This window comes from Chrysochloris asiatica, unplaced genomic scaffold, assembly GCF_000296735.1.
Source record: "Chrysochloris asiatica unplaced genomic scaffold, ChrAsi1.0 scaffold00038, whole genome shotgun sequence".
Lineage (NCBI taxonomy): Eukaryota > Metazoa > Chordata > Mammalia > Afrosoricida > Chrysochloridae > Chrysochloris > Chrysochloris asiatica.
The window spans coordinates 5,860,032-5,872,939 of NW_006408556.1; the positions used below are offsets into that span (position 1 = coordinate 5,860,032).

At 48.2% G+C, this 12,908-nt stretch overlaps 1 protein-coding gene across 1 annotated transcript in view; it reads right to left on the reverse strand.

Annotated features, from left to right (window-relative positions):
* Positions 1-4,633: 4,633 nt before the first annotated feature.
* Positions 4,634-12,908, reverse strand: part of CPNE5 (copine V) — a 114,244-nt gene continuing 105,969 nt past the window's right edge. The window contains exons 15-21 of the mRNA XM_006860415.1: positions 11,074-11,120; positions 8,456-8,637; positions 7,678-7,805; positions 7,396-7,498; positions 6,771-6,828; positions 6,238-6,311; positions 4,634-4,945 (exon numbers count right to left, since the gene is read on the reverse strand). Coding sequence (XP_006860477.1) covers positions 4,727-4,945; positions 6,238-6,311; positions 6,771-6,828; positions 7,396-7,498; positions 7,678-7,805; positions 8,456-8,637; positions 11,074-11,120 — 811 coding nt within the window. The 3' untranslated portion in view covers positions 4,634-4,726. The remainder of the gene's footprint in view (positions 4,946-6,237; positions 6,312-6,770; positions 6,829-7,395; positions 7,499-7,677; positions 7,806-8,455; positions 8,638-11,073; positions 11,121-12,908) is intronic.

A 12,908-nucleotide genomic window follows, 5' to 3' on the forward strand; every position in this document is an offset into this window, starting at 1 on the left:
AGGAAGAAGTAAAAACGATCCCTATTTGCAGAGTACATGATCCTATACAAGCTTCCATTGTTCTATTGTGCTTCACAGACATTGGGTTTTTGACAAATTGAAGGTTGGTGGCAACCCAACATCGAGCAAGTCTATGGGCGCCATTTTTCCAACAGCATGCACTCACTTCATGTCTCGGTAGCACATTCGGGCAATTCTCATACTGTTTCAAACTCTTCCATAATGCTACTGCATACTTAATAGGCTACAGTAGAGTGCAGACATAACTTTTATTTGCACTGGGAAATCAAAACATTTGTGTGACTTACTTTATTATATTTGATTCATTGCGGTGGTCTGGAACCAACCTTACAGTACCTCCAAGGTATGCTTTGTGTATAAAAATCCCAGAAATTCCACAAGACATACTGGAACTAATAAAAGGTTTCAGCAAAGTAGCAGTGTACAAGATCAACATACAAAAATTAGATTCCTCTGCATTAAAAAGGAGAACTCTGACAAGGAAATCAAGAAAAAAACACCACTTACAGTAGCCCCAAAAGGATAAAATACTTAGGAATAAATCTAACCAGGGATGTAAAAGATTTACACAAGAAAACGACAAAACACTACTGCAAAAAGACGTAAGAGAACTACATAAATGGAAAAATAAATTGTGCTCATAGACTGGATGATTTAACATTATGACAATGTCAATACCACCCAAAGTAATCTATAGATATAACACAATCTAATCCAAATCCCAACAACAATCTTTAGCACAATGGAAAAATGAATCTCCAACTTTATATGAATGGAAAGAGGCCCCGAATAACTACAGCAATACTGAAGAACAAAGTAGAAGGACTCAAACTTCCCTCCCAGAAACTTACCATAGTAGCCAACACAGTCCAGTCCCAATACAACAACAAACACATAGACCAATGGAACAGAATTGACAACCAGTAGCAAGTCCATCGATTTATGGACAGTTGATCTTTGACAATGGGTAAAAGTCTATTCAATGAGAAAGAGGCACTCTTTTAGCAAATAATGGTTCTAGAAAAACTGGATATCCACCTGCAAAAAAATGAAACAGGACCATGTAACTCAAAATAAATAAAGAACCCAAAAATCAAACCTAAAACTAAAAAGTGTCTGGAAGATAGCTTAAGGCCAAAGTCTAGTATTCTAATTTATGGCAAAAAATATATACTATCATACTAAATAAAAAGATAAGCATAAATGAATAAATGAAAAGAAAAATCCCTCTAGTTATACCAACCAGATATTAGCATCTTTTAGTATGACAATATGTATGTGTATCTCTATAAGTATAATAGTGCCAGCTGCTTTACATAATCCATAGATAAAATTCTATTCTGTTGGGAAAAAATACTGTATCAAACAAAGCTAAAAATGTACAAACAACAGAAGATAACTAGATAACTGGGACCTCCTAAAAATTAAATACCTATGCTCATCCAAAGATCTTACCAGTCCAAGAGAACCTAAAGTTTGAGGGAAAAAAAAAATTTTTTTAATAGCTGATAAGAGTCTAATCTCTAAAATATAGAAAATATCAACACCACCCAACAAAAAGATAAACAATGCAATAAAAAAATGAGCAAAGGACAAGAACAGACCACCAAGAAAGCAGCTAACAAACACATGAAGGGATGCTTGCAAACATTACCCATTAGAGAGATCCAATTCAAAACTACAATGAGATACCATCTCACACCCTTGCAAAAGTGTCACTGATCAAAAAAACAGAAACTGGCTATGTGCTGGCAGCCAAGAGGCAGACTTGTAGAATGTGCCCTTTGGTTGTTTAAATGACTATATATTCCTGAGTGTTTTGGTGTGCGTCCAAAAAAACAGGAAATAGAAGCAAAAACTGTTGAATGATGATGCATGGAAGGGATTTTAATCATTGCAATGAAACAAAATACGATAGGATGAGTGTAAAACTGATGTTCTCCCATGTAAACTATCACTCAATTCACAATTAAAAACAAAACGAAACAGAAACAACAAAGCTGGTGAGGTTGCAGGGAGACTGGGATTCTTATACACTGCTGGTAGAATAGTAAAATGGCACAACCACTATGGAAAATGGTATAGCGGTTCCTCAAAAGTTAGAACTAGAAATACTATATGATCCAGCAATCTCTCTCCTAGACATATGTCCTAGAGAAATAAAGAGTACACCCTGTTCATTGTGGAATTATTCACCAAAGCAAAAAGATGGAAACACCTTAAGTGTTTATCAATGGATGAACTAAGTGTTCATTAACGGATAACTGCATAAACAAAATGCGGTCCATAAATAAAATGGAATACTATGGAATGATAAACAATATGGTGAGTTTGTATACTATCCATAATAGTATTATACTATCCATAATAGTATAATACTATCCATAATAGTATTATTATGGATGACTCTGGAAGGCATTATGCTGAGTAAAATAAGTCAATCACAGAATGACAAATGTTGTATGATACAAGTTCTGTATCAAGAATAGGTTTACACACAGATAGGTTTACACACAACATTCTTTGATGGTTACCAGGGAGAAGAACCACTTAGTTGATAGTCGATGAAGGTAAAGGTAATTCACAATACAGGAGAAGGCAGCACAATGTAACCAAATTAAATGAAGACACTGAGAGGTACGCAGAAAGAACAGCCATGGTAAATGCTGTAACACACAAAATTCTTCAACAACAGTAATAATGACCCAAAATTTGCGAATAGTTACATAGGTAGATATGTATGTGACATAGGTGTGGATGGGCTTGTGCGTGTGTATGCATATATAGGTATGTTGTTAAGTACCATTGAATCAGTTCCAACTCATAGCGACCCTGTATAGGGTTCCCAAGGAGTGGCTGGTGAGTTTGAACTACTGACCTTGCAGTTAGCGGTCCAGGGCTTATCCTATTGTGCCATATGAGGGCTCCATATATAGGTTTGTTGCTGTATAATGATGTCAAGTCAGTTCATATTGCTAGCGACTAGTGGATTTGAATCACTGACCCTTGCAGTTCAAACAACCTTGCTTTCTTTGTAACTTGTATCCATTACCTGCAATCATGTTGTTTACTGGTGTACTTATGTGCTTACTGTGTTTCTTCCCATTTGTGTTTACTGTCAGCTCTCTGTGGAGACAGGCCTGTTTGTTCTCTGCTGCATCCCCAGTGTCTACCACAGAACCTGATATAAAATAGCTGCTCAGTAAATCCTTGTTGAAGAAAAGAGTAGAAAGAAAAGAGGGAGGGAAAAAGCATTCTTCATCAAACAGCAACACCTGTGTTCTTTTTCACAGGCAAAAGGAAAACAGGGGACTTTAGTAAAAGAAACATATTTACTTCAGTTTAAGGCAAATTCCACACAGAAACAGTCTCAGAGACGGGCACAGGACCAGACAGAGTAGAAACACCACCTTCATGCATGACAAGGGGAGAAGCAGTGTGGAGCATCAGATAGGGTGGGGCCTGGTCTCCACCCAGGCGAGGGAAGGGCAGGGTTCAGTGGGCTGAGAAGCCCCATGCGGCAGGAGAGGCTGGCATGCATGTCCTGCTCCCTGCGTGGGCAAAGGCTGGGTGGCTGGGTGAGCCCAAGGGTGAGTTCACCTGCCCATCCTTTCCCACCAGAAGGGCAAAGGCTTAGGTTCAGAACTGGGATGTGTTTGAGGTGAGAGGGCAGGGTAGAGGACAAGGTGACCCTGGGGCAAGATGACCTGGGGTAAAGAGAGATCACATTGATGAGGTCTGAGATCGAGGAAGGAGGGAGCTAGGCATGGGATGAATGGACCCTCAGGATGTGAGAGCTGAAGGAAAAGCTGAGACCATCTGGTCAACCCTCTCACCATACAGATGTGGAAACTGAGGCCCAGAAGGCAGAAAGACCTTACTTCAGCAGGGAGTGGGTGAAGGCAAAACTTAAACCTAGGACTCCTGTCTCCCATCCCCGTGGAATGGAGGCTGCTCAGAGAGGAGGGACAGTGTAGGAGCACCAGGGTTGGGTTGCTCCCTTTCCAGACCTGCAGGTGGGTAGCAGAAAGGTGGGTACCAGGGGCCCTGGGCAGCCTCTGAACCTGCAGCTGGGAGTCCTCTGTGGAAGGGGCCTGTGCGTCCACACCAGGAAGAAGCCTGTGGCTCTATGTGTCTAGAATTATCATCCTACAGGGCTTCAGTGGCACCAGAGGAGCTGGCCTGGCACGTGGCCCACAAGCCCACCATCACAGCCTCTCTCAGGGCTCCCACTGCATGCAAGTGTCCCTGGAAAGGGTCACATGTTCAGGCATTTCTGCAAGCAGCTAGCTTCATGAGGCTCACTCCAATAGGACACAAGGTAGAGAGTGGGGTGGGGTGGGGGAAAGGATTAGACGTCACAGGTGAGGGCTGGGGATGGAGGAGGGTGGCCAGCCCAGGCTGTCTACTACAGGTGAGCAGACAAGATCGCCTAGGGTAGGCTGAGGGGAGCCCCCACCAATGCTCTTCACACCTTCCTGGCTGGGCTAGAACTCGGAGTCAGGGGAAGAAGGGCAGAGCAGGGATGCTGAGCCTCCTGCACACTGCCCCCCTGTACACCTAACTCCCAGGACCAGGGCCAGAGTGAGGCCCAGACCGCCTCCCAGAGCTGGGCTGGGCAGGGCAGGAGCTGGGGTCCAGGACCCTGCCCACTGTCTGACTGGCCCCGTCCCCCAGATCCCAGCCCATTGCCTGGAGAGCAGGTTTAGATGTGGGTGTGCAGCGGGGAGGCAGGGGGTGTGTGGGCTGGGGACTGTTGGGGTGAACCGGCTGGGGGTCCAGGTGGGGGACGCGGGCGGATGCCCTGTGCCTTCATGTAGGACACCAGCTGGTCTGGGATCTCGGCCAGCACATCTCGGGCCAGGCGCGCCATGCTCAGCACGTGGTTGCCGGTGCGATCCACGTAGTCTCGGAAGGGCACAAACTGGGGTGGGGGGTGGGGGTGAGGAGGCAGGGTTAGGGCTGGTCTCTGACCCTAGTCCTGAAAACCTCATGTCCTCACCCCAACTTCACCCCAACCCCCACAGTGAATTCTCTGAGGTCAGAATCACCATTCATTCCGTCATTCAATGAATATTCACCTTATTTTCTGCATATAACGTGCTCATGTAAATAATGTGCACACTACGCATATAAGGCACATACAGAGCATGGGACTAGCTCAAGGGGGTTGTGCAGTTCAAACACTGTTATTTGTGTAGAAATGCAATATTGAGCACCTGCTCCACCTCCACTGAGCCAGACTCCTCATCACTTCAGTCCTGGCACCAAACACAGGGCTTGACACTTAGGAGGTGCTCCGGAAAGATTGTTGAATGAATCAGGGACACGATGCTTTCAGGGTTTTCTCCACCCTTTTTTGGCCCTGGCATCACCTCTTTCCTCTCTAGGGCTAATCCAAAACCAAGCCCCTCTGGTTTCCTCCTGGGGTGACCCCATTCTGCCCTTGCTAATTTCCTGTCACTTGTCTTCATCCTCCCCACCCCCCCCACTCCCCACTACTTCTTTTAATCAGGAGAGTATGGAGAAAGTCCATGCTTTTTTGATTCCGCATCTCCTAAACACTAAGGACGCAATCTGCATGAGATGAAATGAGAGATGTGCTTGTGGAGGGTACATTCTGCATTCAGGTTTGACAGAATTTCCTAGAGGACAAAGCTTTCATTACGTTTGTATCCTAGGAGAGGATGCTAAGACATGGATTCTCTCTCGGAGAGGAGGCTGCAACAACGCCGAAGACACCTGCTCTACCTACAAGGTGTTTGCCATCTCATGAGGCAGGCAGCCAGGCAGAAAACCAGAGAAGGTTCATGAGACCTGGGAGGCCTGGAGGGCTAGGGAGGGCAGGCAGGAATCAGAAAGGAGGTGCCAGCAATGTGAGGGGGGATGAGGAGTCCATGTTAGGTGGCGCGACAGGAAGGAGGGCAGCCCAGAGAGAAGTGTGACCCGAGGACTGACCCTTGTTCCCGTCATAGTGTCCATGGGTTCCCAGTGCCTCCCTCCAGGACCCCCCCACAAAGAGATAAGCCTGGCTGGAGGTGTGGTTGGCACCGTAAGGTAAGTCTTGGGCTGCTAACTGCTAGGTCAGTGGTTCAAATCCACCAGCCACTCCTTGGAAGCCCTATACAGGGTCACTGTGAGTTGAAATCAAGGGCACTTAACAACAACAAGTGGGGCTCTTGCATTTCCTGTGGGCAGTCAGGGTCTTGGCTTCACCTGCACGATGTCCCGTTCGGCCAGCTTCCCTCGTGAGGAGATCCGCACGTCGTCACCATCCAGTTCCACCATGGCTGTGTGGGGTATGGCGGGATAAATGGTGGGGATTCAGGATTTCTAGGACAGTAGACTGTCCTCCAATCCCAGGCCAATCCAGAGCAGAGACCAAAGACTCATCCCCCATGTTACAGATGATGAAACTGAGGCCTGAGACAGGAGGAGCCCAACCAGTGACTTCTAGCCCAGTGGTCCTGCCTCACCCGGGCTCCCAAGGTAGAATGAAGGAGGAATGACTCAGCGCCTCCTCCCCACACAGCCTTGGGATGTGGGTGTGGGGCGTACACTCTGACACACCCCTCCCTGAGCAAACAAGCGCACCCTCACGCCCTGCACGCTCACCAGACAGTCATACACACACTCAAGTGAGAGATCTCACTCACTTTTGGGAAGTGTCCTGGCTTCCAGGGGCCTGGAGCCTCTGGGGAAAGTTTGCAGGACAAGATGAGAAAGGAGGGAAGGGTGACTGGACTCACCGTCAAACTCCGCCTGGCCCACGCCGATGATGATGATGGACATGGGGAGTTTGGCAGCCTGGGAGACAGCATGGGGGTGGGATGGACCCCACAGAGGAGCCAATTAAAAGAGGAAGAGAGCCATAGGCAGGGATAGAAAAAGATGAGTCAGAAGGAGCGATGCAGGGTGCCAAGGAAGAAATGAGAGAGGGAACAGAGAAATTCAGAGAAAGGGGGAGTGGGGAGAGAGAATGCCCAAAGATAAAGACCAAGGGAAAAAGAGGTGAGGCCCGAGAAGAAGAGGAGTAGAGAGAGAAACGGGGAAATCTGTCATGGGTTTGCTTCTGCCAACCACCCATTCCCCTCTCTGCTCACTGGACCACCATCCTGTGGGGTGCCCTTGATGTGTGCTGAGCCAGTGCAGATCAGGGCAGAAGGCCCACAAGGGAACCCCAAACTGGCCACCCCTACTTTGGGCCTCCCACCTCCTGGCTCTGGCAGGTTGGGCTGGGGGTTGGGGAAACACGGTCCTCCAAGTAAACTAGTGGGAGAGCTTTAGGGATAGAGGTATCTGCACAGCCCCCATCCCCTCTGGGAAATCCTAGCAGACCCTACAGCTAGGAGGGGAGAGGAGCCAGGCACGCACGTTGACGATGGCCTCCTTGGTCTGCGCCATGTCTGATATGACTCCGTCTGTGATGATGAGCAGCACTGAGTACTGGGAGCCGTCCTGCACAGTTGCCGCATTCCTGGGGGGTGGACAGGGCTGAGATCTCCCCTCAAGGGCCCTGTGAGCACTTTGGTGGGGACGGGTCCCTTGGTGCGGGGGGGTGGGGTTCTCTTCAGGGTCGGTGGGAGCTTTCTGAGTTGTGTGAGTGGTTGGGATGGGGGTTACAAGGCCCTGGCCAAGGTGGGGGCAGGTGCTCACCTGGCCACGTGGGTGACCACAGGGGCGAAGTTGGTGGGACCATAGAGCTGCACAGTGCGCAGACTGCGGTGGTAGGCTTCCAGGATGCCGTCAATGCCGCAGCAGGACGGGTTCTCCTGGTTACCGTTCTGGGGGCACAGAGCAACAGATGGGGGGTTAGGATGGGGAGGCTGAGCCCCGGGGGGAAGGAGAGTGGCTGGGTGGTCTGTGGGACCTGGACTCTGCTAGGCTTTCTCTGGTGGGCAGGGGTCAGGGGAGACCAGGGAACTCCCAGGCTGGATCAGCACATGCTCTGAGTGGGCTACCCACTCAAAAAGACCCTCTAAGAGCTCTGCTGTTTCTCTCAAGTTCACCACCCCTACAACGACTGCTGGGTAAGAGCTGGAAAGGACCTGGCTAATTCATCTTAAGGTATTCAGGGCCCAGGCACACCAGAAACGTTCCCTAAACACATGTCTGACTGCCCAAGCTTGGGGAGGAAGCGGCCTGTAAAGGCATCTCCATAGGACCTGTGATCCCAAATGATGCCATCCCCACCCACCCCCAGCACCAATGCAGGGAGTGCCTGGAATTACTTCAGCTGTCTCCACACAGCCCACACCATTTACCTTCTTTCCTGGGCTTTGGGGGATAGTGTACCCACACCTCCACCCCACCCCCACCCCGGTGACACACACACACACCTGCACACAGACAGCTGCCACCTTGCAGCAAGTCCCCAAGCCTGGAGGGTGGAAAGCACCCCCACCCAGTCCCCAGGCAGGCCAGCACCTCCTACCAGTGGGAACTCGTGGGACACCCGGCCATCCGGGGGTAGCTTGGCCCCAAAACCAAGGGCGGGGAACATCTTGTCGCTGTCGTAGTGTTGGATTATCTCCCCGACAGCGGTCAGCGCAAGCGCGTAGGCGTTCAGCTGGTAGGGGCTCATGTAGTGCAGGGATGTGGACTGCGAGGGATTCCCTGCGGCACAGGACACAGGAAACATTTGACAGCCTGGACCCTCAAGCCACCTCAGGTTCAGAATGCAGAAGGGCATCCAAGGACATCGTGACTGTTTTGTCTTCAGAGTAGAACTGCGCTCCACGGGGTTTTCATGGTTGTGACCTCCCAGAAGCAGATGACCAGGACTTTCTTCTGAGGTGCCTTTGGATGGGTCTGAACTGCCAACCTTCAGTTAAGAGCCCAGCACTTAACCCTTTGCACTACCAAGGAACTCTCCAACTTTTATTTATCTCTCCTTGATGTCTCTCTTTTCTCTTAGCCCATAATCTAGTCTGTAGGAAATCCTGTTTGCTGAACTGCCGTAGTGGATCCAGAATTCCACCTACTTCTCCCTCCTCCGCTGCCTCACTTGGGTCCAGGCGTTATCCCCTTACTTATAGGACTAGAGCAGCCTCCTAACCAAGCTCCCAGCTTCTACCCTAGTGCCTACAATCCATGTTCAGCAGGACAGCCAGCGAGCCTTTTATAGCTAAGCCAGCTCAAACCTGCCCTCTGCTCAAAAGACTCCAGCACTCCTGTTTCAACTGGGAGTGAAAGGCAACATCCTTACAAGGGCCAGCCCACAAGCCACGCCATCTGGTCCCCAGGTCCCTCTCACCTAGCACACCCTGTCACTCACTCATCTCAGGGCCTTAGCCATGGCTGTTACACTCTCTGCAACACTTCCCTGCTGAGAAGTGACAGTCTCCCCCAATGCTTCTGATCTCTCTTCCTGCCTTGATTTGTCTTCATAATCCTTACCACTATGAACAGAGTCTCTTGTTGTTAAGTGCCATCTAGTAGGTTCCGACCCATAGTGACCTTGTATAGGGTTTCCAAGGAGCAGCTGGTGAGCTTGAACCAGTGACCTTGTGATACAAACCAACTTTGCAGTCCAGTGCATTAGCCCACAGCACCACACCAGGACTCCAACATAGAGTCTAGATGTTCCTTATTATCAATAAGAGATAGGAAGGACTGCAATGTGGTAGAAGCCCGGGCTCTGGAGCCAGACTACTAAGGTGCCAACCCTGCCTCTACTGCCTGCTAGCTGTGTTATCCTGGATAATTTCACTCACCTCTCAGCCTCAGTCTTCTCACCTGCAAAATGGGATCATACTAGCTCTACCACTTGGGAATGCAGTGGGGATTAAACAGTGGGAGTTATAGGAAGAGCCCAAGGAGCTCTGGTAGTATAGTGAATTATGAGCTGGACTGTTAACTACAAGGTCAGTAGTTTGAATCTACCAGTTGCTCCAAGGGAAAAAGATGAGGCTTTCAACGCCTATAAAGATTTACAGCCTCAGAAACCCTCTATAGCAGGAGTGGGGAACCTTTCTTCTGCCAAAATTTATAACATCACTCGTGGGACATACAAAATTAAAAACTTTAAAATTAGCCCGCTATATTTGGTCAAACGTTTAATTAATTCAACCCTAATGTGATGTCTGGACACTATGAACCACAGGTTGGCTGTTCAAACCCACCAGCTGCTCCTCAGAAACCCTATACAGACAGGGTAGCTATGGGTCAGAACTGACTCAATGGCACTTAACAACAACAACAATGTGATGGTGGTACTGCAGTTGCCTTGGCAAGGCTAAAGCAAATGATTTTGATGGCCTTATATGGCCCAGGAGCTGGATGTTCCCCACTTCTGCTCTACATGGTCACTGTAAGTCAGAACTGACTCGGTGGCACACAACCACCACCATATGAAGAACCCACTCCACTCTATGATACCAGGACCTGCAGCCCAAGGAGGGGGTTCTGGCATACGTTAGTAGGAGACCTGGGCATCTTCTAAATGGCTGGCACAAAAACGAGCACTGAGTATCCCTAATGGGGTCTAGAATCCCTGGTTGCAATGCTTATCAAACCATAAAGTTTGGAATTGTGGTTGCTCCTGGTATCTTGGCCACAGCCTGATCCAGAAGAAATTCAGGATTGAAGGAAACTGGGGTTGCCCCAGAAGGGTAAGGACATAGTCCTTGGCTGGGTTACTGCCCTCTCCGAGGGCCACAAAGTTCAGCCATGACTCTAGCCTTCCCATCCTCCCCTCCAGCTTGTGGGTTGGGCTGCACAGAGAGGGTACGGAATTTGGTTGGGGTAGGCACCCCTCTTCCTAGGGTTCTTGATGGTCCCAGAGGATGTACTGTCCTGTGTGAGTCCTATGGGTGTTCCTCAAGGGTCCAGATTTGTAAGTGACAGTTAGCAGACCCAGGGGTACTATGGCCAACCTGGTTGTATCTTTGTTCCGCCAGGTCCATGCAACACTCTTTGATAATAAGAAGCTAGGGATTGTAGGGAACCTGGCTCCCAGCAAGGGCCATTGACACAAGCCTTTTCCAATACCATCCCTCTCTTTCCCAGTCTTGACCCCTCCCCTCCTGCTTTGCCCATCCCTCCACTCACCATTGGAAGCCGTAAAATCAATGGCCACGGTGAAGTTGATCTGAGTCCTAGAAGAGAGAGAACAGAGGGAAATTTACCTGTGTAGAATGCTGGACAGGGCTGAGAGACCCTGGCGGTGGTTCCTCTTCTTGCTAAGCAGGTGTGTGGCCTTGATTAAATCATTTTCTACAAGAATCAACTTCCAATTCTGGAAAACAGATAGTAGTGCCAGCCACTCCCTACCCAACAGGATTGTGGAGAGGATCAAGGATGAACCTTCTCTGATGATGACTACCTTTTATGTGGACGCATGTTTATGATGACTGATTTCCTCCTCAAAACCCTGACCCCTGGGATCATCCAAAGCCAGGCTTTCAGGTAAACTTATTCAACAAAAAACACACAGTTGTTGTGTATCTCTTGTAAGAATAAAACACCACTCATGAAGTTGTCCTGCCAGAAAATTGAACCTGAATCTAATGGAATCTCTAGATTGATTGGTTCCAATTCATAGAGACCCTGTATTGGGTTTCCAAGGCTATAAATCTTTATGGGAGTAGAAAGCCTCATCTTTCTCTCCCAGGAATTTGAATTTGGATTTGAATTGCTGACCTTGCGGTTATCAGCCTAACATGTAATCCACTACACTACCAGGATACCACTAGTTTGCAGCAACTATAGGGGATAGGTGTGGTGCTGCAGGTTAATGCTCTGGACTGCAAAGTCTGTTTGAACCGCAAGGTCAGTGGTTCAAGCTCAGCAGCTGCTCCTCGGAAACTCTATACAGGGTCACTATGAGTAGGAACCAACTTGATGACACTTAACAACAACAACATAGGGGACAGGAGAACATGTTAAATGACATCAAAAGGGATGCAGCCAGCAAAACCCACACTGTAGGAAACTATTGGGGCATTATGGGAAGTGTGACCTATGGACCAGCAACGTCAGTATCACCTGGCAATCTTGTTAGAAAGTTTAGGCCTTTCTCTAAACCTACTGAGTCAGAATCTCTTTAAAGGGGCAGGGGGTGGGGAAAGTGACAGGAATATGTTTTATCAAGCCCTTCAGGTATTTGAGGGATAGAAGTACATCAGACAATCTCAAAATACAGACTTTGTCTGGATTCGGATTGGAACCGACTAATTTTAAAATTAAGACAACTGGAGAAACACTGACAGACATGTGGTATTAAGGAATGAGTGGTTTTTTGTTGTGACTGAGGTATCATGGTTATGTTTTCTAATACTTGTATTATAGAGCTACTCCTTGAAGTATTTGGGGATGAACTATGTTGTGGTGAATTTGCCTTGAAATTACTGGAAAAAGGGGAGAGCTGATGGAACAGGACTGGCCATGAGGTGGTAATTGTTGAAGCTGAGTGAAGAGTAGTTAGGGGTTCATTTATAGTTTCCATAATGAAAGAACAAGTTTTGGAGATTCTGATTACAGGGTTTGAAACTTTCGGGGGGCTTGGTGGTTCTAGAGGCTCAATGCTGACAAAACTGATTGGGACATGACTTTAGCCTTGTGGTTGTCACACTACAGGAAACACATTGTATGTTCAAAAAGCAGAGACTGCAATTGAGTTAGTCTGAAAAAGGTCTCAGAATCTGCTTCTTTAACATACATCCCCTTATCCCCTGGCCTCATCCAGGATCCCAAGGAGGCGATTCTGGGATCAAACTTGGGGAAATGGTTCTGGCGGTTCCAACTTGGCGCCAGGGATGATGTAAGATGAAGCAGGTCTCACCTCTGCAGCATTTAGCATATGGTCGCTATAAGAAACCACAGTCCTTTCTCTACCTGATCACAATGGAACTGCCATTCATGGAACTCCCATCCCAAGAAGAGTC